General features: G+C 44.9%; 1 protein-coding gene across 1 annotated transcript; it reads left to right on the top strand.

Moving 5' to 3' along the window:
* CKMT2 (creatine kinase, mitochondrial 2) lies at window positions 1-27,218 on the top strand. The gene is made up of 11 exons (XM_002191857.6): window positions 1-105; window positions 5,370-5,443; window positions 8,625-8,782; window positions 9,570-9,768; window positions 10,621-10,716; window positions 14,923-15,144; window positions 17,456-17,541; window positions 19,365-19,488; window positions 21,677-21,811; window positions 22,182-22,307; window positions 26,989-27,218. Exons 3-11 carry the CDS (start codon window positions 8,631-8,633, stop codon window positions 27,106-27,108), a joined length of 1,260 nt encoding a protein of 419 aa, XP_002191893.3. The 5' UTR covers window positions 1-105; window positions 5,370-5,443; window positions 8,625-8,630; the 3' UTR covers window positions 27,109-27,218.

Here is a 27,218-nt window from a genome sequence, read left to right as displayed (position 1 = left end):
TGCCCGGCTCAAATTTCCTGGGCTCCTGTCCGTGCCCAGCCTCCGGCTCCCTTTACACTCTGGGCTCGCTGCAGGCAGCAGGACGTCCCTACCTCCAGCTCCAAGGTCAGTGGCACTACACAAATATTGCTTTTCTAGCCTCGAACTGCAGCATTTCCAATGCAAGGGTTGTTAAAAAGTGATTCAAAGCACCACGGGATGGTGGTGTTAATTTGGTTATAATTTATTGATTTGTGTAAGTACTTGGTGCAGGGAATTAGTGCCAGCCCCCACTATGCAGCTGCTTCAAATAATCTGATCACAGAATTTTTAAGGTTTGGAAAAGACCTCTAGGATCATAAAGTCCAGATATTAATGCTGACCCTTAAGTAACAATTTTAGTTAGAGAAAGATTAGTCTCTTTGCAGATGTATAACAAGTTCAGAGAAAATGTCTACAATTACATGAGTTTTTTGTGGTTTTGATTGTAGCTCTCTGCACTGCGAAGATGAGAGGTTTATACTGCAAAATGGCACCAGATTGGCTCAGAAGGGTGAGCGGTGCCTGCACCTTGGCGGGGCTTTGGCAGGAGAATTTGGGCATCTGGGTCTCACCTGGTCGGGTCTGACCAGCCAGACCTTCAGCTGACAGAAACCCAAAATCATGGTGCCACCAAGGGGTTGTTGTCTGACCTGTGAAGAGTTACCATGCCTTTTATATTGGAGATTCTGCTCACACGAATCTGGTCACAGGTTCATAGCTTGGAATGTTATCCTTTTTTTTTTTTTTCCCAAATTAGTAAGTGTTGATAATCTTTTGCTGTCCTCTGGAATTACGGGGAGGAAGAAGCTGAAATGTGGTTGATATTTTTTGGTAGAGATGTTCCACGCTGTGATTAAGGCACTGCCAGAGCCGTGTCTGCACTTGGTGCTGTTTCTGCACTTTGGAGGCTGCACCTCAAACCCAGACGAGTCCAAAGGGTTTGAGTGATGCCGAGGGTGAGTGGGGAGAAACTGAAAAAAAAAAAAGAAAAAATCACCAATATTTCTTTGTGAGGTTGGCTGTTTTAATGTGTGCCGTGTTCTCTGAGCTGCAGGGCGATGCAGCAAACCAAGGGAGATGTAAACTGATTTCTGGGTGTCTAAAAATGGCCTCTGAGGTGAGCAGTGACTCATGACAGTCACTGCAGATGTTCCTGAGGCTCCAGAACCTTCCATGGGTGGCGGGGAAAACTTTCCACTGCCCTCTGTAGGCTTGGGCTCCAGCTAAGGATGGCTTAGAGGAATCACTTCTCCAATATAAAAGGCCAGGCTGCCTGTCCTGCACCACGTGAGGGTCCAGCTCAGCGCGGGGATCGTCTGGCTGAAGCGTTTTGTGGGGTGAGATGTGCACACGCGTCCCCCGTGGTGCTGAGCCCGTGTGAACTTTAGCTTGGCTCTGCCATTCCTCCAAAATGTCACTCAGGATCACATGCCGTGGCAATTAATACCACCCAATGCACGGCTCAAATATTTAATCTACCTCTATTTCTAGAAATGTCACTGTAACCCTGGCACTTTCCTTCCCTCCAGGCAAGTGTGAAATATTGGATAACCAATACCTGTTTAGAAGCACCCAGGGGAAGATGGGGCAGGAAACTTCCTCTTTAAAGAAGTTCAAGAAAGTGAAGAATTAACAGGAAAAACACTTTTTAATGTGTTTGGGTTTTTTTAATACAGAATTTTTTGTGAGGTTGTGAGGTTGCTGGGGCTCAAGCTGTGGCTACAAAGAGCCCCTCCACCTGAAGTGACGCCTGCAATCCTTTGGGCTGCTCCTCAGCCAGCGCTGGATTTGCTGTAGTGACTTCTTTTAAACCTCAGCGCTGGCCTTTGTCGCCGTTTCTTGTGCATGGCAGGTGACACAGATGAGAAAATGCAGGTTAAACCCCAAGGGGCACTCCTGGCAGGACAGCAGTGTCCCGAGGACTGCCCACAGGGAGCTGAGCAGGGGGAGAGGGGCTGTGACCTCCAGGACTGTGACCTCTCGGACACGTGCTGGCTCACTGCCCACGGCATGTGGGAGTTCTGCCCTGGAGGGGCAAGGCTGGGCTGATTCTGCCCCGGCTCGCTCCCCATGGCACCACGGGGGTGAGGATGAGGAGGGTGGAAGGAGAGCCTTGGTGTGCAGAGGCTGGAGCACTCCGGCTGCTCCTCCACGTCCCCGGCCTGGAGGATTCCTGTGGGATTGCCCAGAACTGCTGCTGGTGGAGGGAAGTGGTGCAGGGAGGTGTTAACAGGACAGTGGCTGCCTGCTCCTCCCTGGAGAGCAGCACCTCTGAGAGGTGGCACTGTCATAGATGCAGGTGAGCCTGGTGGGCAGAAATGCTGATGTCTGACTCCAGTTCAGAAGGCTGAATGATTTCTGTATTATAACTATGCTACAATACATTAATACACTATTTAAAGGAGATACTAAAACTACAAACCTACTTTTCCTAACTACCATAACTCACTCACAACTCCTGACCCTCTCCAGAGTCCAGCCCCAGGTGGGTTGGATTGGCCATCAGCTCAAACAATCCTCACCAGAATCCAACCAAGCAATCACCCCAGGTAAACAATTCTCCAAACACATTCCACGTGGGAAAAACAAGGAGCAGAAATAGAAATTGTTTTCTCTTTCTTCTCTCTGTGCTCCTCTATGAAAAATCCTGAGAGAGAGAAGCGTGTGCCTGGCACATGGCACGAGCACAGATGACCTTGGGACTGAAACTTTCCAGGACTTTGTGCCACAGGCACAAAGCTGTGCTCCATCCCCTGGCCTGGGGTTGGGGCACAAAGACATCCTCAGCAGAATTTTGGGGCAGCTGTTCAGAGCAGGCTGAGATAAAGGGGGACAATGACTGGGCGAGCCGTGGAAACGTTTTGTCAGGCTCACACAGCCTAAAACACCTTGCAGTATGCTTGAGCAACGAGAGGAAAACCCAAACCCAGCCCTGGCTGCAGGTGGAATCGCTGTAGGAAGCACACCTGGTGCAGAAGGTGGGCTGGGACACCAAAGCTGAGCCTCCATCCCCACCAGAGAGAGGTGCAGTGCTGAGGGCTGGGGATGGGGCACAGACACGCTGCAGGTGACAGCAGAGCAGCTCAGCCCTGAGTGCCCCTGGAGCAGCTCAGTTTGGGTCACACCTCTGAGCATTTCCTACACACTGGGCCACAATATCCTCCTCGTTATATTGTTCATGAAGAAGCTGCCTCTTATTGTGCTTACCCATCACATTTTGGATAAAGACTTTTATAGCTGCAGAACATTACCTGAGTGATTGCATGATCGAGGTCTCATGCCAGGAATCCTGAGAGCCTTGTTAAAAATAAGAAGAACGAGATTGTTAAGGTTTATACCCAAAAAAGGTGCTGTGTCTAATCCCATAGAAATCAGATCTCTCTGGGACAAATGACACAGAAATAATCAGAGCAAGTTCAGATGTAGTAGTCCTGTGTGAAATAAAGCCCAAATTCTCACGTAGCTTGTGGTGCACTGAAAGAACTTGAAACTTAAGGAAGGTTAGTGCAATTAATGAACCACTTGCCACAGATAAAATTTTAAGTAGAAATCAGTAAATCATCATCAAGAGCCTTTAAATTTTTTTTTGTCAGTACCTTCAGAATCCTCCCGCAGAGAAGAAAACTGCTTATGAGGAAGCATTCCAGTTTAAAGATGAAATTAAAGTAATGGTAAAAAAAACTTGGTGGGACTGACAGAGCTGCAGACAACGCAGCACAGGCCATGGATTCACACTGAACAGACATGCAGGCCAGGAGTTAGAGGTTTGGAGGTTTTTTTAACCTCAGGTTGATTAATCCTTAGGATTTATTTCTCTTTTCCAGACCATACTCTCTCTAAATGGTTTTGAACCCAAAACAGATGCCTTCCTAAGGGAGGTGTTCTCCTTCCAGCACACCTGGTCAGCTCAGGCAAACACTCAATTCCTTCCTTCAAGGGTTAAAACTGATACCTTCAAAAATTCTTCTGGTCATGAAACAGTCTTCTCTCCCCTTCCCAGCTGCACTGTGGCAGACACTCACAAGAACCTGGATTTTTCTGCCTTGAGCACAAGGAAAGACACTCAGGAAAGTCCTACAAGAGGAAAATCTGCAGTTTCCATTTTTAGGCTGTGCGGTGGTTAAATTATCCTGACGAAAGTGAAATCTTTGCAGTGGAGGGCTGGAGATGGGCTGTGGTGGAACCTGAATGGCAGCACAGCAATTCTGGCAGAGCGCTCCTGGGGAACACAGACCCCTTTAATCAGAGGTAGTGACGGTGCAAACCCACTGCCGTGGCAGGATGACAATGTCTGTGGGGATGAAGAGCTGAATACATCAATGATGTGAGGTCAGACTCCACAAAAATCTTTGATAAGGATCTTTCCTTCATTTGGGGCCATTCCATTTGGACTCTTTTCAAACTAATCTTTCAAAATGTTTGTTCTGAAGCAATGCATTACTTAAAAATCATCCTATCTTTTGAAGAATGGACCACCCCCTCACTGCCCAAATGATAATTTTCTTATCAAATAAAGTTTTTTATTTATTTTGTGCCCTCATTTCGTAAAAAAACTGTTTTTGCTGAGCTGTGCACTACATTTTTGAGCAGTTTTTGTGGCACTGCCTGTACTGCAGGACATTCATTCTCAGGACTAGAGCCCACCCGTGTGGCCAAAGCTGTGAGTGAGGAGCCACAGCTCTGGATGAAAAGGGTGATACTCACTTTCCCACAGCACCACAAACGATGTTTCTCTTGTCCTTTCACCTTCCCCTTGGCACTAGACAATCATGAACTGGAAATTCCATGCTGCTGTCCAGAGGTTGTATTTATGTATTTTCCACTGTGGAAGAGATGTGTAGTTAAGCAGTGTGTTAAAAAAACAAAACAAAACAAAACAAAAAACCAAAAAAAACCAAACCAAACCAAAAAAAAAACCCCCAAAAAAAAAAGACACAAAAAAACCAAAAAAAAAACAACAAAAAACCCCAACCAAAAAACCCCAAACAACAGAAAAAAAACCGAACCAAACCAAACCAAACCAAACCAAACCAAACCAAACCAAACCAAACCAAACAAAAAAAACAAAAAACAAAAAAAAACAAAAAAAAAACCCCAAACAACAACAAAAACCACAAAAAATGCCAAAAAACAAAAAAAAAACCCAACAAAAAAACCCCTAAACAACAGAAAAAAACCAAAAAAACAAAACAAAACAAAAAACCAACAAAAAATGCAAACAAAAAAAAAAAACAACAACAAAACCGGGAAAAAAAAAAACCCAAACCAAACAAAAACAACAACAACAAAAAGGAAAAACAAAAATAGCCAAATAAACCCTGTCTTTCTCTGCTTTATGTTTTTTTTAGGTACACAACCTGCACAGTCTGTGGCGTCTCCAGTGTGGGAGGCTTCTAAGAGCTGCCACAGAAGTGTCTGTCAGGTAAAGCAGAGCCTGCCTGAGGATCAGGAAAAAACATTTTCTGTGATCCAGCAGGGCCAGACTGTCCTGGGGATGAGCCTGGAGTTTAGGAAGCCACACTTCTTCCACGACCCCTCTAGTTTATTCAGATGTACAGACCATATTTGTCCCTTAAACAACACAGGGTTTGGAAACTTCCAAAAAAATCCACGTTGGTGGAGGAGCTGATGAGAGCCTGGGGTGGCTTAAGTCACAATTTCATCATCTGCAGTGGGACTGTGATATGGCTGACAGCTTTCAGGACAGGTTTTTGACTGCCAGCCAACTCCTTGCAATGGTGAAACAGAGCTATAAATACACAGAGCTGCTGTGAAAACACACACGGTGCCTCACAGACACTGAGGTGTGACAACAATAGTTCTGCGCAGATTAGTCATAAGGAAATATTTCCAGAGTGTAGGATGAGGGTGCTATGCTGTGAAAAGGCACAAGAACGATCTGCTAAACACACAGAAAAAAAGTCATCAGGAAAATCTCCACCAGAAACCTCTTGATTTTTGTTTACAGCCAAACACTGCACTCATACTTGCATTTTGGGAGGGAAAATCCTGTTCCAGTCACAAAAACCTGTCCTGAAGCCCACCAAAATTAATTCAGAGATTAAGAGAGAATCCTCCAGTGAAAAAATAGTGAAATTTCTGTCAAACAATCTGCTCCTTTCGCTGGTAGTGAAGTTATATTAACTGGACATTGTGTTTCAAAGGCATGGAGGAGACAGAATGAAAAGTTACTGGTAAAAATTTGCTGAAGCATATTTTTCCATATTCCAACAGAGGACATGAAAAAACTTACTCCAAACTTAGAACAGATCGTGTTCCTTGTCTCACTGATGTGACTGACATAGAAAGAAGATAACTGGTTTATAACATAAAAATATGCAAGCACAGAAGAAATTTCTACCAAGTGAGAAGATAAAGGTGCAACATTGCATCTATCTGGACAAGAGAGAGAAAGATAAAGAAGTAAAGGGTTTGGGTCTAACTAACCCAGACCTACAAGAAAATTATTGGGAATTTGCTCACTAAAAATAAAATTAAATGCTTTGAGGAGTTTAGGATAACCTCCAAAAGAATGGTGAGGATGTTGTGTAAAAAAATCACACTCAAAAAACTTTTGGTAAAACAACTGAAACAGCTGATCCTGGGAGAAATGTCATGTGTTTTTTGTAAATTTTCCATGCTTATTTTCCAAAGGTGTTATTTCTGTGCTTATTTCCAAAGATTTACCAGATTCCAGCTGGAAGAAAAAGCTTTTCTCAGTTACACTAATTAGACTTTTATATATACATATATATAGATTAGATTTATAGAATTGTTCTTTATTTGGACAGGAGTTGTATCTTCCTAAGGAAATCACAGTCACCAGCAATCCTAATCCAAATCTGATTCCTGCAAGGGAAAACACTCACTGCCTCCTCCAGACTCCCACAGAATATCCAATTTCTTGGCCAGCCTTAGACACCAGACACAGACCAAGCAGAACCAAGCAGGACAAATGCATGCTACAGAGCACAGAGCAAATCCCCAAATTTCTCTGAACACCCCAGGGCAGCACGAGGTGCTCAGGGAGATGGGTTTGCTGTGGGGTGAGGTGGGGCTGCTGCTGCAGTGCTGGAGCCAGACCTGTGAGAAACAAGGCTCATTTTAAATGTTTTAAAAGTTTAATAAGGGACAAAAGGGACTTTTGCAGCCCTGGGTGCATGGCAACTGCCAGAGGCACTCGGTTAACTATAACAATTCTTCCCAATGCCTTTTTATTGTATTGGTTAAATACGTATTTATAAAGATTATCCATATTCAAACATTCCTTTGAGTTTACATGTTCTGGGAATTCTCTTGCTTGGTTTGACTCTTGGCTTGTCTTTGTAAAGTATGTGCCATACTGCAGATGAAATTTGTGTATTCTATTTCTTCACAAGGCCCCTTCTTCTGTGGTTTGACAGCTGAAGTGTCAGTGGTAAAATCCTCTTTGCAATCGTTCTTCCAATGTTTATTTACTTGGTTCTTTTTCAGTGTTATCTTACCATACAGATAAGATACTCCACCAGTACCTTAAATCAACATTAGCTTTTCCACGCAATTATCCAAATTATTCTCACCACTGTCAGTTTGTTCGACATATAAAGGCATTAGCTACTTCTGCAACAGTTAATGTTATAATATACAATGTACTAATATACACATAATACACATAGTCTCTATTTTTATATTTTGAGAGAGCCTAAACTACAATATATTTAGCATGCTAAAACACGTAATCCACACAGGGATTGGGGCATTAACAAATTACATTAAATTATATTTTTAAATATATTTTTAAATATATATCTTATGTTTATATTTAAAATTATATTTATAAATACTATACGCATAATATTGATAATATATTTTTAATATTTATATTTTGAATATTCTAGATTATAAATATATTTATAATATTTATATTTTGTATAAAAAATATATAATATAAAAATATTATATCTATTTATAAATATTTATTATATAAGAATATGTAATATATTTTTATAAATATATTTAAAGTATTAATATATTAATAATTTAAATTATATTTATAAATAATATATGTATAATATTTATAATACATTTGTAATATGTATAATTTAAATATTCTAAAATATATTTATTATATATATTTATTTATATAAATATATTATATAAATATATATTATATAAATTTGTATGTATTTAAGTTATAAATACTTTTGTAATTTATAATATTTAAATTATAAATATTTCAAATATATTATAATTGCATACTTAAATTATATATAATTTAATAATAAAATAATATAGATATGAATATAAATATAATTTAATAATAAAGTTATAAATAATAATAAAATATATTTATAATTTATAATTATATTATATGCATAATAAAAATAATATATGCATAATAGTATATGCATAATAAATAATTTATAAATTATTTATAAATAATATATGCATAATAATTATAATTTATATTTATATTTAAAGTTCTATTTATGTTTTTAAAATATATATATTAAAATAATATTAATATTAAAATAACTTGCAGAAGCGCACAGGTAACGGTGAAAGCCAACACCCTCAGAGTTATTTCTGACAGGGCTGACCCTGGCTGTGCTCTGTCCCTGCAGAGAGGAATGGCTGGCACCTTCTGCCGTCTCCTGGCCGGGCGCGCAGCCCCCGCGCTGTTCGCTGCCGCGGGCACGGGGGTGCTGGCCACAGGCTACCTGCTGGGCCAGCACAACGTCAGCGCCGCCGTGCAGGAGAAGAGGAAGCTCTACCCGCCCAGGTAAGCACGGGGCAGGGCAGGTGGGGAGCTCTCGGGGTTCTGGGGATCGAGGTGACCCTGAAAGTGTAAAAAGTCTTGTTCTTCCAGCCCACGCGGCCAAAGGAGGAGTCAGAAATTCACAGAGTGGCTTCTCAAGGTTGTTTATTTTCTCTTAGCTATAACATTCTTTCTCTGACCTGCTGAGCTCTGTCCAGCAGGCCAGTCTGCTGCAGAATCCCCCTCTTTGGGGTGGTGTAATTTTACACTAAAAACTACATGTACTATGTTTACAATAACGTGCCAATATCTATCATTCACATTGGACAGTGTATCTTTACCTTAAACCAATAGAAAAATGTCACCTTAAACCAATAGGAAAGTGTCACCTTAAACCAATAGAAAAGTGCCACCATCACAGCAAGGCATGGAGGGCAAGGAGAAGGAGAAGAAGGCCAGGACATGCTCAAATCTCTCCGTCTTGTCCCCTCAAACCCCATTCTAAATACCCCAAAATTCTACTTTTCCACCCTGTGTTAATTCAAATATCACACTACTCAATCCCTTGTGGCTTGTAATTCCTCATACAGAGTTGACAGCTTTCCAGAGGTTACAATGGAACCCACAGGTGTTTTTGACTTCATGCCAAGATTTGGAGACAGCCAGGGCAGCCAGAGGGATGTCCTGGGCTCCGACACTCCTCAGACTCAATGCACATATAAAACCAAGAGCAATCACACTTTTAGCTTCACAAACTCTCCGCGGTGACTGTGCAGGGGACACAGTGATGCCTTGTGTTCTCTCCCTGCAGCGCTGACTACCCCGACCTGCGCAAGCACAACAACTGCATGGCCGAGTGCCTGACCCCGGGCATCTACTCCCGCCTCAGGGACAAGATGACCCCCAACGGGTACACCCTGGACCAGTGCATCCAGACCGGGGTGGACAACCCTGGCCACCCCTTCATCAAGACGGTGGGCATGGTGGCTGGGGACGAAGAGTCCTACGAGGTAAGAGGATCCCACAGGACTGGCCGGGTCTGTGCTCGTGGTGTCGTTCCCATCAGATGAAGACAGAATCCCAGTTCCTAGGACAAGTTCCACCCCCGAGGGTACATTGAGGGCAGGCTGGTGTTTTCCCTATTTCTCCCTAATTTTCCACATGAGGAAAAGCAGCAATATGTGGGACAACCACAGGTGCCCCCTCTGCTGCAGCTGAAGGTAATAAAATGTACACCCAATTTATGGGAAAACTGTCCAACTCTGAGACACGCCAAATGAACGCAATGTGGAAATCACATTGTGAAGCAGCAGAGGCAGAAGCGCAGCAGAAATGTCTCCTGGGCAGAGCCAGGCATCACTAAGCCACAGCCTTCGGATCATGAGGAAAACTGAAGACAAACAGCATTAGGGTGGACAGCTCATTTAGCTCTGCAGTGAGAGATGGAGAACAGAAGAAAGACCTCACTGTTATTGCTCTGCTTCCTTTGTGTGCCTGCAGTGCTGCCTGTTCCTCTGCAGCCCCCAGTGTCCCCGTGAGGGTGGCCTGGGACATCTGCCACTCCTGCGCCCGGGGTGCCTGTGCAGGTGTGCCACTGCTGCTCACCTGTGCTGGGGCACACCTGAGCCCAGCGGCTCTAACCAGGACTGTCCCCACAGCAGGGAAGGCTCGGGGTACTCCTGCATGGCTTGGAGCCAAGCGGCTGTGGGGGTGTGTTCTGGTTGGCAATGAGCCCCAAACCCCAGCCTGGCTGTCGGGTCCCTGTCTGTGGTACCTGCAGACGGGAGCCTCTGCCTGGAGCTGCTGTGAGGATGTGTTTCTGTGATGCTGCAGACTCTCTCTAGATTCTCTTGCCCCCGCAGGTGTTTGCTGAGATTTTTGACCCTGTCATTAAAGCCAGGCATAATGGCTACGATCCACGGACAATGAAGCATCACACGGACCTGGACGCATCCAAGGTAGGACTGAAATAAAACAATGAGACAGGAAAGGCTCTGAGCTGCTTCTTCCACTGATGATGCTGTGTGTGACAGTACTTTCATTTTTTCTTGATCCAGGCGTGAAGACACAATTTCATGTTTAAGGAAATTGGGATGCTGGTCATGGCCCTGTCAGCTGCATCCCTTGCTCTCATCAGGGAATCAGTGCCAGCTGTACCAAACAGTGGGGACACAGCCTCACTGGGCACTGGGGTTCTGTTCATGAGCTTACAGGTCATGGATTCATCAGAAAATGGGTTGGGTTGGAAGGGATCCTAAAGCCCATCTCATTCCCACTCTCTGCCATGGGCAGGGACATCTTCCACTGCCCCAGACTGCTCCAAGCCCCATCCAGCCTGGCCTTGCACACCTCCAGGGGTTCAGGGGCAGCCTCAGCTTCTCTGTACCCATCCCAAAATGCCTGTCCTTGCTTTCACCCCTTGTAAATTTCCTTTGTGTGTCTGAGCATGTTCAGGAGCTCCTTGCTTTTCCACACAGGCCTCCTGATGTTTTTTCCCAATGCCTTCTTTCTTGGGATGCATCACTCCTGAGCTTGGAGGAGTTGATCCATGAATATTATCCAACATCCTTGGGCCCCTTGTTCCCTCCAGGGGTTTATCCTGTGGTGCTGGGCCAAGCAGATCCCTGGAGAGGCTGAGGGCTGCTCTCCTGCAGTCCAGTCAGTGATCATGCACTCCAGCTGATCATCACTTTAAAGGGTGATACCTCGTCCTCATCTCCCCTACCTGCCTTCCCAGGGAGCCTGTATCCTTCTGTCAGGAAAATTAACCCACAAACACCAGAGGCTGATGTCCAAAAAGGAGACAGGGGAGTCCTTTTTACTGTATTTAAATAAAGTGAGAGGACATGGGGCATTCCCCTGAGGTCTCTCCAATTTTTGGAGGATGCAGCCTCCTTTTTATCCCGTGGGTCTCCAAGGCTCATTTCTAAGGGGTCCATTTTTATACAGTCTCTTGGGCTTTGGAAGGGGGTCTTCTTTAGCATATTATCTTCTTTAGCATATTATCTTCTTTAGCATATTATCATGCTTTTCCCATGGAAAATTGCTGGAATCCCGTCAGGTGAAAATCTCTGGGATAAGCTTCTGATGATGCCTATCAGAATATCTCCTGCTGGGGTTTTGTCAGATGAGAAATCACTTGGAATATACATTTCTGGAGACAGTGTCTTCCTGCGTTTTGAATTTCTATCACTTAGCTGGCTTGTTGCCCAACACTGGTTTTAGCACACAAAATGCTGTGGTTTTTCATTTCATTTAGTACAAATTATTTTATAACATATATTACATATTACAAAAAGATACTGTATTTTTTAGTCCTGAGCACGAATTTATTCTAAGCCATATATTACAATCTGGTTGATTTACTAAAATATGAATATTGATCTACTATCGATATCCAACTGAGACAGACAAAAACTCTCTAACAGTTAAAGTTAGAAGTGTATGTTTATTGCAATGGCTGGGCAGCACGTGGGATAATTCCCTGATGCACACTGCAAAAATCACAGATATTACAAATCTTTTTTATTTAAAGAAGTCTTGAATACACAAAATATGAATGCATATTCATATCCCTGTCACTTCCCCTGCTCAGCTTCATATGCTAATTGGCAGAAAGGCTATTAAGCATGTGTAGTTCTGCTCCCTGAAATGAGTGGAGGTCCATTTTGGGGAGGGGCCTCCAAAATGAAGAAGTAAAATAAATCTTCCTTGTTCTGACCTTTCTGCCTTTCCCATGCACACGTGACAAATGAATCCTTGCCGTTTTCCTGTGCTTAATGGATTCCTAAAGTAGGGGAAGTCTGCAACTGTTTTTGTGTCCCTGAAATCTGTTTGTCACATTCTGTTTCTCGTGATGAGCACAGCTACCCAAACATAAAGCTGAGAAGCAATGAGTTAATAGATCCTGGATATCTTATCTAAGATCCAGCTACTGTTAACTATGAACAAAGCCTATTTATCTACTTCCACTAAGTCAGCAACATCTAATTTAACCATCATCTTAACTTTCCTAAAATTCTTAATTCTTCAAAATTATTGTCTGTTATAGGTAAAAATTGATCCAGCGAAATTAAAATTTATTAAATAAGTTTTATTCAGTGACCAAAATTTAGTCTGAGCCAGCCACAAAGAAAAGGACAGTGCCAAGCCTGGGATTGGCACTGGGTGAGACACAGGTCTGACCATTACAGCAGAGGGTCCCCTATGTTCCCCCTGACTGTTCAAGTGGTTTTTATACAGTTTATTCTGCCTGAGGATGAGTTCTAAGTGATCAGGCTATTCTTTATTCAGAGTCCCACATATTCATAGAGTTCCTTTTCTCTACATTGAGTTGAACAAAACCATGTCCAAAGAGTGATGTATGTCCCTGACTGAGTTACTGGAACTTGGCATTGAGATGTATCTTTCTGATGGCTCCAGCTATCTCAGTCTTAGATATATATTGAGATGATCATCACTTGGGAGTTCCTTGGATCACCTTGGGAAACAATCCAGTTTTGACATATGGGAGGCAATCCCTTAGCTCAGTCTTGCAAGCTTAAAATCTTTATACAAATATTCCTCGGCAATATAACATATTACATCTATATATCACCCTTTATATGCACGAATTATCCATATTACGCATAGCAATGTCTCACGGTTGTTTCCTGTTATAAATAAAAGATCCAATTTATTAATTTAAGACAATTTATTAAATGTACCAAACATAAATTTAGAGAATAACAATAAAAAGAAAAGCCAGTATCAAAAATAAAAAAGGGTCAGTGCCAAGCCCGGGTATCAGTGCTGGGTGAGACACAGGTTTGCCCACTGCAGCAGAGGGTCCCCCTGTGCTCCACACTGACTCTTCTGTCTGAGCAATTTTTCTACGATTTTTATTGCCCGAGGCAGAGTCCCTTTTCTTCCTTTTTGGACTGCATGTATTCAGGTGGAGTTATTTTCTCTGTGGCAAGTTGAACAGTACATGTCAGAGAGAGATGAACACCCGTGATCATGTTCTGGGAGTTCAGTATTGAGATGTATCTCCCTGATGGCTCTGGCAATCTCAATCTCGGATATTTATCGCATATTTATCATCCAGGAGTTCACTGGACCACCTTGATGGGTGATCCATCTCCAGGCTGGCCACGTGTAGTTCTCCCCCCACCTCAGCCCCCCGAATAAGGGGCTGTGAGGGGAGGAATATCAGGAGAAGGGTAAAGATATTCAAAAGAGGCTCTTACCCCAGGAGAAGTTGGTGCAGCTCTCTTTATTCTGTGTTGTCCATGTGGAGAGCGGGGCAAAAGAGAGTGAACAGGAAATGTCAGGGGTCTATATAGGCTTTGGACAGGGTGGGCTTTCCTGGCTCTCCACCAACCCCGTTGGGGTCGAAAGGAGGGTCCAGGGTTATCTTGATCAGAGTCACAGGGTCTCGGGGAAGGGGAAACAGAATGCCCATAAGCTCACTGCAACAGCCACGTTCAATAGCTTGTGCATGGAGTCCTCCCTCCTTTGTCCAGGTGGTTTCAACATTGTGTCGCAATGCCCATTGCTGGCTTTTCAAAAACTTCTTATAAGAGTGTATCTTAAGAGTCCATAACTGTAAAATATACGGCAATGTCATTTGCACGAATTATCTGTTGCCTTTATGAAAGACAACGGCGACCTGGTTCCAAGGAGACAGCACGGCGGCCCGGCCTGTCCGGACCACTCAGGCTAACGACACTCGCAGACACCAATTTGGTGGACGGTCGAAAAGCCTTTATTATCTTATCTCATGGGTTTAAATAGTCTTGGGGGACTTTGCTACGTCAGAGGGGGGTTTGGTAGGGTCTCTGGGGTTAGTCGGGAGTGGAAAACTACTGGGTTAGGTGTGGTTACATGCTTTGGGGTTAATAGATAACGTGAAGCAGGGAGAAGGGGGAAGGGTCTCTCTTTCTGTCACATCCCGAGATCTTCCATTCGCCTGTCCCTACTACTACATCTCCCCTCCCCTTATCATATATAAAATGAGGTAGTTGTAGATATATGCACTGGAGTGAGGTACAAACTTGTAACTTGGTAAGGAAAGGGTGGTTTGGTAAACCTGAGTAATTTTCGCAAGGTCACATCCCAAGATCTTCCGTTCGCCTGTCCCTACTACTACAATTATCACACCCATACAACATCTCCCATCGCAGATCACCCACGGGCAGTTCGACGAGCGCTACGTGCTCTCGTCGCGGGTGCGCACCGGGCGCAGCATCCGCGGGCTGAGCCTGCCACCCGCCTGCACCCGCGCCGAGCGCAGGGAGGTGGAGAACGTCGTGGTCACCGCGCTCTCCGGCCTGCGGGGCGACCTGTCCGGCAAGTACTACAGCCTGACCAGCATGACCGAGCGGGAGCAGCAGCAGCTGATCGATGTGAGTCGCGCCCCGGCTCGGTTTTGGTTTAATCGCCGCTAAAAACGCGCTCACCTGCAGAGCCCGGCGGGATAACCGCATCATTAAACTCTGCTTAATGGCCTGCCAACGCTTTTAATGGGATAGCTGAGCCACCCAGGGTCGGTGGTTCTGTTACGTACATCACCGTGCAGGTCTGAGGATTTATATTCCAGAGAGTGAGGCCAGTGTCAAATCAAACCCACGTGGCTGATGCCACCTCTCTGTGCACGCAACCAGGTAAATTCAGGACCTTTCCTTGGTCATCCCCCTGAGCAAACAGTGATTAATTCTATATTAACCATTCTAACTAACAGCATTACACTGAGATTGGCATTACATGGCATTCTGTGGGGTGGGGGGCTTTGCCTGTGATTTCTTTACATCGGAATGACACTAATTCTAATTTCCCAAAATCTGGCAGTAATTTCATAAGTGAACACTACACTAATTCTAATTTCCCTAAAGTGGCCGTAGCCTGTTGCACCCAGGTGACCTTTTCCCAGTCCTGTCATTGTGTTCAATGAATGGAAGGACCAGGCCCATAACGAGAGTTTTCATTGTCACACAGATGGAAACACAAGGATTTTCATCATGGATTTTGTCACAGCCATGTGACATGTCAAACAAAGCTTGAATGTGCATTTTAAGTACCCAAAGGAGTGGCTGTACCCTCTTAGCTATACTCAAGGCACATTATTCCATAACCAAAGGGGAGCTGATGAAGTAACGTAACTATTTATAACCCTGGAACTAGGTGTCTGGATTAACCAGGAGTTAAGAATTTATTTAAGGTCAGTAACTTTTTAAATTGAATGTCCCTGGTAATATGTTTATTGACAAGATGTTGATGACCTGTTGCAGGTTTTATTTTCAGCAGGAGACAGCTCCTCAGGAAGTAGAGGCTGAAACAGGGGTGTGGAAAGTGTAATTCGTTCATGGTTTAAGGCTAAATCCTGTGGGAAGCGGAATAGGCTTCACTGATTCAGCATTTTATCTCATTTTGTTTTGTTTCATGATAAGGTAAATTTGTAGGCACCAGACACTGATGTTGTAAGCTGAGATTCATTCCTTACCTCACACCACTTCTTACCCCTCCAGCACCTCAGGACCTCTGTGGGATCAGACTTCCTGCCAGCTTCGGCAAGATCAAAGTTTATTTCAGTGAGATAAATCAGTGCTACTTGAATTGCACTCAGCACAGAAGGCATTTGGTGTTTTGCAGAGTTGGGCCATATGCTCATGGGGAAAAGTAACAGCTCTTTTCTTGCAAAAAGGGGGATTTCTGTTTCAAGCGGAGTGTCAAGTGGAGCAAGCTGAGGAAGGAAATTTGGTGTCCCTTTGAAAAACAAAGAGAACTCTACAGCTTTTCTTCCTGCATGGTTGGAGTTCTGCAGGCACTGTGTCCATTACAAACCTTACAAAGATGAAAACCTAGGTGAAATGAAAAATATATTAATAATTATTATATTCTTCATTAAGGGAAAAGTGAAGTAAAGCACATCAGTGTGTCTACCACATCATATGCCTTCTGGATAGATTGCCTCACTATTTCTAGTTAAGCCCTAGGTTTAAAAAGAAAAAGAATAAAACCAGCAACAGTGTCAGCAAAAATCCACTGACATTTGATCTGGCAGTGTTCAAGGAATTAAGAAATAATAGTTTTTTAGTACACACATGAAAATCAATATAAAATACTTACTTTCTTTGGAGGGTAAAAAAGCCCAAAGCAATTGTTTTAAAAATTCTAAACTATTAGGCATGGGGCACGTTGGATGCACAGCATGTGCTACGTATATTAAGTTACAAATAGCATCTCTGTTAAGGAACATAACACGCCTGTGAGTCTAAAAGGTTGAGATTAGCACTGATTCAATTCCTACCTTGAGTTCATGCTCAGAATAAATATCTAAATCTCCATGCTGCAGAAGTATCTTTTCAGAATTAGCACCTTTTTTTTTTTTTGTGGTTGGTTTTTGTTATTTTTTCCCCCAATCTTTAAGAACTCATTGATTTCTCCTATGATGAAACTTGTCTGAATGCAGAGCATCCTTTGGTGTGTCCATCCCTCCATCCCTCCCTACATTTGAAAAATGTTTTTGGCAAAACATGTCAGCAAGCACCTGCGAGAGTTAAGAAAACCACCAGGGTAAAGAGATTTTAGTTTCCAGCACAGGAACCATGTTCCCAGGCTGTACTGTGTGATTAGCTTGTGCTCCCACTGCCTTCACAAGGCACGGACATGGATAAACTGGAGTTCTGTTCTGTTTTCTCTGTCTCCTTTGGTGCCCAGGATCACTTTCTCTTCGACAAGCCCGTGTCCCCTCTGCTGACATGTGCTGGGATGGCCCGTGACTGGCCGGACGCCAGAGGGATCTGGTAGGTTGTGTGTCCTGCAGGCTCCTGTGTCCTGCCCAAAGATCGTCTTACAAACCTCCTTGCTTGTCCTAACCCTGCAAGCACTCCGGCCCCGCACTCACAGCATGTCCAGCTTGCTTTAAAAAGAAAAAGGTTTTAATTCCCGCGGCTGAAAGCACCCCTTTCCTTCCCAACGAGCTGGATGAAAAGGAGAGAGGGAAGCTGGACTTCCTGCTCTGTTCCAGGTCTGTTTCTACTGCCACAACACACTTGATATCGGGCCCAAATACAATATCTGCTCTGCAGATGGAGGGGTAGCAGCTCTGCGATGAGTGCCCAAACCAACATCTGTGCAGTGCACTGCTGCACTGCAGGCATTGCCAGCTGCTTTACCCCTGAAAAAAACAGGCAAAAAGCATTCTGAGGAACTGCCTAGTGTGAAACCTGATCACCCCCAAACCCAGTGACCTGCTGGAAAACTGTGAGGATTTTTTAATTTCCACCAGCTTCCTATGGGATTCAGGAAGGTGCAGATTCTTTGGTCCCCATGAAGACTGAGGAAGAGGAAAGGATAAAGCTTGAGACACCTATTCATTGTCTCTACAAACAAACAGAAGTACCAATAGCACAATTACTATCCAGGGATTTTCTGAGTAAAACAGACCTGAGTTCTGGCTTTTTTTACGTGTGACATATCACGGAGAATGAGGAAAAAAAAAAATTGGTGTGATTAGAAAGTACTTCTGTAAGCCACATCTTGAAAATCTGCCTTTCTCTTGCAAAAAAAATTGTTATCAAAAAGTGTGCACATTGTGGAACTAATTTTGCTTTGGATGATTTCCATCCTGTCCTTGTCAGGGGCTGCAGGCCCATTTTCCCCAGCAGCACTGTCAGCAATGGCACAGTTTAAATGCATGGTCCTGATAGCAGTGGGGACACTTGCTGAACGAAAAGGGGAGGTGAGTTAGGCCAAACTCAGAGTATTTTTAAAACCCTCCCTCAGCATTAGTGCATGACTGAGGAGGAGCTGCCTGGACCTGGCCTGACCCCAGTGTCAGGGCACAGGATGTTTACACCTGCTCAGCATTGCACTGGCCAGCTCCAGCTGCAAAAAGAAAAAGGATACTCAGCAAAAGACCAGCTGAAAGTCAGGCTCCCAGTGACCTCGGATTTTCCCTTTCATGTGTCTTAAACCTGGTGATATTTCACTGCTGGCACAAATGAGTCTGATCCCATCCATCACCTTCTACGTGTGGTAGGAAGGCAGTAGCAGGAGACTGGCCAAGCAGAGGAAAAGCCAGGAGCACTTCAGAAAGGCAGCCCTGGCTGCCTGTTTGAGGCAGGAGTGGGTTTTCAGGGGTTCTGTCCTTTCTGGCAGGGTCACTGAGGGATCCCAGACACATCCCTGGAGGGCTGCAGACACCCAGTGCTCCCAGGGACAGTGGGGTTTGAGGCAGGGGAGAACAACATTAGGTCAGCACACGGCTCCCTGCAGCATGCAGGTGTTTGGGTTTTCTGAGAGCAATAGAACCCTTCCCTGAGGACAGAGCTTGGCTTCTCCCTTGGCTGCATCCCCAGCTGTGCTCCTGATGGAGGACCACAGCAGATGATGTGACCAGAAACTCTCCTTGCACTGTGCCCAAGAGGCCCTATAAGGCCATAGGCATGAGGGATCTAGAGGTGGAACCAGCCCCAGTCCCTCACTCCAGACAGCAGTTTGATTATGACACGTTTAACATCTCTCCTGCTTGGAAAGACTGTGATAAAACCAAGGATGCTGAGAATTATTTCTCAGGGCTTGCCTTTTTAAAGATATTAATTTTTATTTCTCCCCTCTTGACTAGGCACAACAATGAGAAGACATTTCTCATTTGGATTAATGAAGAGGACCACACCAGGGTGATCTCAATGGAGAAGGGTGGCAACATGAAACGTGTCTTTGAAAGATTCTGCCGTGGATTAAAAGAGGTAGTGTCTCAGTGAGTTCATTATTCCTCGTTGTTCACTGCTGTCACCCCTGCTTACTGTGGTTCCCACTGAGCTGACATCTCCAGGGGCAACGAAATGAAGTCAAATCAGTCCACACAACAACCCACAGCAACACAGCTAAAGCAGGAAATATGGACAGATTGCTAGCTGAGTTGTAGGGAAAAATAAATAAATATCCCTTTTTTTTTTTTGTTTTCCATTTGGTACCTGCAGACTGTGGGAATTCACAAATGAAGCACTTTATTTGCATTGTTTGGTTTTCTTGATTGAGGATTTTATTTGGCCCATCCTCCTGGTTCTTATTTCTGAGGCTGGGAGCAGAGTGGAGGTTGCTGCGGCTGTGCACAGGACTCAGGGTTTAGGACACACTATTTTGGGGAGAAATGAGGATTTGTGATTAAAATACTAAGAACTGCTAGTCATGGATCCTGGGTGTTATTTTGGTATAGCTAATCACAATGGTAAGAAAGGCTTCCTGGGACAGGGTGTGAGTTAAAACAGTTTTTCCCAGAGAGTTCAGGTATGACTTAGGTCTGGGCCCAGTGCAGCCCTCTGACCTGCTCTGGCACAAAAAAAGTTGATTTACCAGAGAAATAGAACTTTATTGTGCCCCACGGGTAATATCAGGGATCCCTGGAGTGGTCTGGGTTAGAGTTAGGATTTGCAGTGGGTTTTGGGGCACAGAAAAACAAAGCTGTCTGCTTTATGCTGTGCTGGCACCAAGGTGGTTACTGAGAGTTTCCAGGGTGGGTTTCCAGGCACACCTGTGAGACTCAGCAGTGCACAGGTGGTGGCCCAGGTGTCACAGCCCCCAGGTGTTGTTCCCAGCTTTGCCAGGCTGTGGACATGGATGTGGAAAGTGGTGGGGGAGCTGTGCCCTCAGCAGGCCTCCGGGGCAGCAAATCAGGTCTAGTTTCCCACCACCCACTGTGTTACCCTCACCAAACACAGACATTATCTTAACAGAGTAATTTATTCTGTATCCTCCCACAGACCTGAAGAAATCAGCAATATTCATAGGAGTCTTGTGAGCATGAGCTGGTTTTATGCATCCAGTTCTCCTCAGGGGGAGATGAGAACTCAGCTGAAATTGTGTTGGGTTTGCACAAGCACAGATGAGAGAACAGAGTACCAGGTGATTCAAAGGGCAATAGACCCTTGTGATTTTCCTGTGGTAATTATTTCACTCTCCTTTCAAATCTGGTCAGAGACTAGTGATGAGAAGTCTTATCTACAAGCTGTGTTGTCTCCTTGTAATGGAAGTGTGGCACTTAGAGGCCAAACGTTCTCTTCCACGAGTCATAATATCAGCTACAAAACTACACAAAACTCAGGCTGAGCTCCGTTTGCTTCATAGTGTTTGAGTCTTTTGGAGTCCTGTGTTGCAAAACTTGCCTCAAAATTACCAAGTTACAAAAAATTGGCAAAAGCCACAACTCTTAAGTGAAGATGTGGCCCCATGGGCCAAAGCTTTACCAAAACACCACGACAGGGAGTTCTCTGGTGAAGTGACCAAGAGTCTGCGAGATGATTTCTTGGATTATACTTTTTTCTGACCCAGAGATGGGGCAGCTGAGAGGTGTTTTAAAAACTTTTATTCCATTTTCAGTCTCATGAGAAGGGTGAGACAATACAGATGTTATAATTCACACCATCACAATCAGAAGTTACTATTTTCTAATTACAAACACTAAGTGTTTCTTGGCCCATCAGCTTTTTGCACACCATGCTGTAGATGCCTTAAAGCCAAACGTCTAAAACTGCCCCTCGTGGGTCCCACTGCAGTGCATCTTTCATAGCTCTGTTTTTCCAAAGTATCCAGTTTTATTTGTAAGTCCACCTTCTGAAACTTGTTTTAGCTCCATTTCTCTCTCAGCAGTATCTGTCCTACTCCGTGCATTTCTAAGTCAGCATTTCTGGTCTCGAGGTTTGTATAAGGATGTGAGCCTTCTGTCAGGCTTTGAGAGCTTTCTATAAATCCACTTCCCATGTTAGCAGCTATGAGAGGGGGGTGAAGAAATCCTTCTGGGACCTGAGGAGTGCAAACATTTCTATCACACTTAGACCAGACTGCACCCAGGAGTAAATCCCTGCCACTCCACTGGTGTTTTACGACAGGACCCTTCTAATGCTGCCCTTTTTGTTTCGTTCCTGTGCTGCTGCCCAGGTGGAAAGGCTGATCAAGGAGCGGGGCTGGGAGTTCATGTGGAACGAGCGCCTGGGCTATGTGCTGACCTGTCCCTCCAACCTGGGCACGGGGCTGCGTGCAGGAGTCCACGTCAAGCTGCCCAGGCTCAGCAAGGTACACGGCACTCAAAAGGGACAAAAGTGACATAGACGTGACATAATTTAAATGTGACATAAGCCAGCTCTCCTGGGGTGTAAAGGAGTGGAGGAGAAATGACAGTTTATGACAAGTGCACATTAAAAGGGTGTGTGAAACAAGGTTCCGGGGATAGGCTAAAGGAGCTTGCTGTAATCCTGCAAATTGCTGTATTTGCCATGGAAATCAATCTGCTTAGCGGGGAAGCCACAAAGAGGGGCTGTAACCGAGGAGTGAGGAAACTCCACCTCTGCCTGTCCTGGTGGCAGCGCTGCAAGGATCCCAGCATCGCAGTGGCTCTGCCCAATGCAGTGGAAGGCAGGAAGCTCAAAGCTGTTTCTCCTGGTAGGACCCCAGGTTCTCCAAAATCCTGGAGAACCTGCGCCTGCAGAAGCGTGGCACCGGCGGGGTGGACACGGCGGCTGTGGCTGACATCTACGACATCTCCAACCTGGACCGCCTCGGTCGCTCAGAGGTAAACTGCTCTTTTTGGGGTTTCTTCTCTGTTTTCCCCTTTCTTTTTAGCTCAGATCTGTACTGACACAGGCCAGTTTCCCTCTGCTGACCTCAGTGGATCCACGGCACTTTTTACTCCTCATGAATCTGGTCCAGTGAAAATGCTCACTGAAAGGAGAATTTTTAATGTTCATGAAGTGCTTGGTAAATGCTCCAGGTAGTGAACAAACCCAACCCTGAGCAAGCTGCACAAATATGGCCATGTGCTGAGGATCTCCATGAGGGTATGCAGGTGCTGGAAGGACGCAGGCACAGAGTCCTAGCCCACCCAGGGACTCAGGCACTAAAGCAAGACACAGTGAGAGGTGTTGGGCTCCTTTCATGACTGAGTCACACACTTCCTCCACACTTACACAGCAGCACAAGGTTTCCACCCCACAGTGACTGAGGAGCTGGGGCTGTTTTCACATCTCCTCCATGGCTCTCAGACAACAGAGCTGTGTTGTGTTGGTGTGAAAAGCTGCTAAGGAAGGAGCCTCCCCTGAAATGGAAAATGTAAACCCCGTCCCTCTGAATTATTGTAATTTTGAAATTAAGGGGCTCTCAGGCAAAGATATGGGAATAGGAATAAAGTAGTCCTTCACTAGGAAAAGTAAAATAAAATTGCAGTAATACCAAACAGCACTGCCAGAGCCAGAGCAGCCCTGGCAGCCTGTGGGTCAGGGAGGTGGCAGCAGCCCCATCCCAGGGTGGCTCAGCCCTCCTGCAGTGCCAGCTGTGCTTCTGCTGGAGCAGGATCCTGCACAAGGGGGGAGTTTTCCTCTGGAGCTCCAGGGCTGGGGGAGATGGGCCTGGGCTCCTCTGGGAATGCAGTGGGGAAGAAAGCTGCTCCTCTGGGAATGCAGTGGGAAGAAAGCTGCTCCTCTGGGAATGCAGTGGGGAAGAAAGCTGCTCCTCTGGGAATGCAGTGGGAAGAAAGCTGCTCCTCTGGGAATGCAGGGGGCAAAGGCTGCTGTGCTGCTCCCAGGTCAGATTGTATCCAGGTAGGAATGCTCGGCTCCTCCCCTGGGCAGAGCATCTCCCCATGGATGATGGAATTTTCTCAGCCATGCAGGGACACTTACTGGCCACGAACAGCAGATGATTAGTATTAATGGCCCATGAACAGAAGAGATCTCCTGCAGGGAGCATGAGTTGTAGAAGAGATAAAGAAAACTGCCCCACCTGGTTTTAACAGGTGGTGATGGAATACACACTTCTGCTCACATCTTGCATTGCAACCTAAGACATGCATTTAAACCAGGGATTAAAATCAGGGCAAAGATTTAATTGTGAGCCCTGAGCCTTCCCTGTAGGGCACAGGCTGCAGTAAGATGAGTGCACCCCAGATATTTGCTCCAAAGCCATTTAATTTCAGTGAGAAGGAACATTTGTAGTGCCAGAGCATGGAAATGACCCTGCAGCCTGGAGCAGCTGCTGCCCTCCTGGCAGCTCGGGTCCCACACCTCATTCCAGCTTCATGCTGAATGATTTTACGAGCCAGAGCAGCTCCTAAGAGCACAGCTCATGAGGAACATGACAGCCGTGGCCAGGAGCTGCAGCCTCCTCCCGCAGCTCTGACTGAGCCAAACCCCACGGCTGTGGCAGGCTGGGTATGGGTGCAGGCTGGTCCTGGTGCTGCAGCCCAGGACCTGGGGCCAGACTCATTCCAGGTGGGTTTTCCTAACAGAAATATAACCCTGGGGTAACGCACCTGAGTGACAACAAGGTTAACCCAACCCACAGTGCCTTCTCTTCCAGCCCAGCCAGCTGACCTGTGCTCTCTGGTCCAGACATGCCTCTGAATGTCCCCACAGCCAGGGACAGACGTCTGGAAACCTTAAACATGGAAGTTTCATGTAGGCACCTGTGTTCCTTTGAATCTAGAATGAAATCAGTAACAGGAAACAAAATAAGTAAGAGTGAAATACTATTAAGCTGTATTTTTTGCCAAAATAGCCTGTGACATACACATCTATTAACACCTGAGACATCATCATGTGTATTTTATATTAATGTAATGTTAATAATGAAAAACAGGATTACACAGCAGGATGAATTGAGTCCTGCTGGCAGACAGCCTAGGCCTACAAATTTTTGCTTATATGAAGAGTTCCACTGAAGTCAGTGATGCCTCCTACAAAGGATTAAGGCAACAGATAAGGCACAAGCGCTGCCTTGGAAATTCTGAAATCTAAATAAGACAAGACATACTCAAGAGGATAAGAAAAGTTTTATTCTAGGATAAATTTTTTCCAGTACATAATTAAATAAATGCCATTATGTGGTAAGTGTGTTTGCAGAACTGAATTATGTTCCCAAAGGTGCAAGATAAAACTTTGTATTCCTGCTCTGTTTCAGTTACTGGTCAATGCAAACTTAATATGAAATGTGTTTCTTACAGAGGTTGCAAATACAGACCTCTCAATTCCCAACACAGCTAGTCTGTAAAAGACAATAAAATAAACTGCTAAGCCACTGAAATGCTTTATAGTAAAAACAAATCCCTTGAAAATCAGCAACTGACACAATAAAGAGACAATGGGATTTAGTCTTCACACTTGGTTTTAAGCAGCCAGTCATTAAAGGTTGCTAGTGAGCCATTTCATGGAGATTAAGAAATACCAGTTTTATCTTGCTGCCTCACAGTGCCACAAGGTCTGTGGTCCTTAAATGTCACCTGTCTGCTCTGCTAGGGATAAAGCCCCTTGTATTCTCCAGCAATTTGAAACAGATTAGGAAGACACCACCACCCCCTGGCATACAGAATTATGAATTGTGAATATCTGGGCCTGGAGCAAATCCCACCCCTGGCAGTGTCACTGATGCCTTGGAGTGGCTGCCTAGAACAGGGGCTAGACATGATTAAGAGAATAAAAGCAGCTATTTATTAAAGGCCTTCAAAAGGTACAGCCTGGGCTATAAAAAGCCTCAGTGGGCTACACCCAAGGTAGACAATGGTCATGAGTTTTTCATAAAGTTAAAAGTTTGGTCCATTTGCATTTCAGGGGTTAATCCTCCAATTCCAGCTTCAGGTAATGAAGTAATTTTCTCCAAGTGTGCCCCCCTCAATTCACTGTTGACAATAAGGTGTCCTTGAGTTTCAGGCCTAGAGAGGAATTGTTTTGTCTGGATAAAAAGGGAAAAAGGCAGCTGACAGGGTATGGAGTTTCAGTGCTATACACTAAAGCAGTACAGGGTCTAAAAAATACAAAACCTAAATCCCAAGGGATTAACTGAGGAGCTGGGAGCAAAGGAGCGCTGGGTGCAGTGTGCTGAGCCTGGCAGGACGGGCAGGCTGCTCCCCACGGCTGAGGGAGCACCCAAGGACCATGGCCATCTGCAGGGGAAGGAGTGTCCCTGGCAGCCCTGCCCTCCTCCCAGCCCCAGAAACATCAGGGACACCCACCCTGAGCCCCCAGCAGCATTCAGGGCTGTGGGAGCCAGGGCAACGAGACTCCTTGGCGCTCTCCTCACACCAGCATCCCTCCCAGTTCTTCCCATGTCTCTGTGCTCACCAAAGGCTCCTGCAAGCATGGGGTGTCTTGGGCTTGGGAGCTGAGGGGACACAGCGAGGATTTAGTGCTCCACCAAGGTTCCTGGCAGGGCTGAACATCACAGCACAGCTGCTCTGTGTCCTCACCCTGGTGCAGTGTGGGCAGCACTCTGGGCCAGGCATCACCCTGCGTCCTCCTGGGGTCATGTTTGAAACAGGTCCCTTGGCTCCCGCCTGGACACTTCATAGAGGGACTTCTGCCTGGTAGGTTTGCTCCTGTGGGAGCACAGTTTGGTGGAAATAACTTTAGGGACCTAACTGAAAGTTTCTAAAGCTGCCCAGGGCAAAGAGGAAAAGGGAATTACTGCGGCTTTGCACAACCTGTACTCCCTGAGCCAGAGGAGGTGTGATGTCTGTGACCCTCCTCACTTTCAGCTTTCCCTGCTCTGGTGACAGCACAAGCCAACTCCCACTCCTCTATTAACAGATGAGCTGGGAAAAACACCAATCACTTGTTTATAGAATTTTTAAATATTTAATAATAAAAAATGGTTATAAAAATAGTAATACAAATCGAGTAATAAAAATTTAGAGCTGTTAGGACAATTACAAGACAATAAAAGGCAAAGAATTATGGATGTCTGGATGTTTTTGGGCACTAAGCTGCCAAAAAACATGCTATATGAACAAAGGATTAACCCTTAAAAGCAATATCCTGTTGCATATTCATACATACTTCATGGTTATGCATACATTCTATTTAAAACAAGAAACACTGTCTGGGATATGTCAACTTCTTTTAATCCCCACAGCATCTTCAAGTCTGAGCAAGGCCTGAAGAAATTAGCTTCTTCTGATAAGAAAACCATAAATTCCTCTTCTCTGGAAGATTTAGGGGTTCTGTGACTGTTATCTTGAAGCGAGTACCTAATTTATTTTCTTGTGCTAGTAAAAGATATCTTACATTGCAGAGTTTCTATTTTAACATTATGTTATAACCTAAAACTGTGTTTAACACTCTACTTAAGAGAATTAATACAGCATAACTTTCTACCATTACGCATATAATATTCATTTTAATATTTGCGAAAAGCCAATCCTAAAACATGCATTTTTCACATGAGCTAAACCCTTTGTTACTACACATTTTTTCTTGTTGTTGTAGGTGGAGCTAGTCCAGATTGTCATTGATGGGGTCAATTACCTCGTTGACTGCGAGAAGAAACTGGAAAGAGGCCAAGACATCAAGGTGCCACCCCCCCTGCCTCAGTTCAGCAGGAGATGAAGCTGCTGGTGATGGCCGCAGCTGAGGGTGAACGTGGCTGCCGTTCTGATGGAAAGGCACCCCTGTACATCTCTGTATAAACACATTGTGTAATAAAACACTGCCTGACA

The sequence above is a fragment of the Taeniopygia guttata genome, chromosome Z (genome assembly GCF_048771995.1).
Source record: "Taeniopygia guttata chromosome Z, bTaeGut7.mat, whole genome shotgun sequence".
In the NCBI taxonomy this organism is placed as follows: domain Eukaryota; kingdom Metazoa; phylum Chordata; class Aves; order Passeriformes; family Estrildidae; genus Taeniopygia; species Taeniopygia guttata.
Note: the sequence above shows the minus strand (reverse complement) of the source record. Positions and strands in the feature narration are given on the sequence as shown.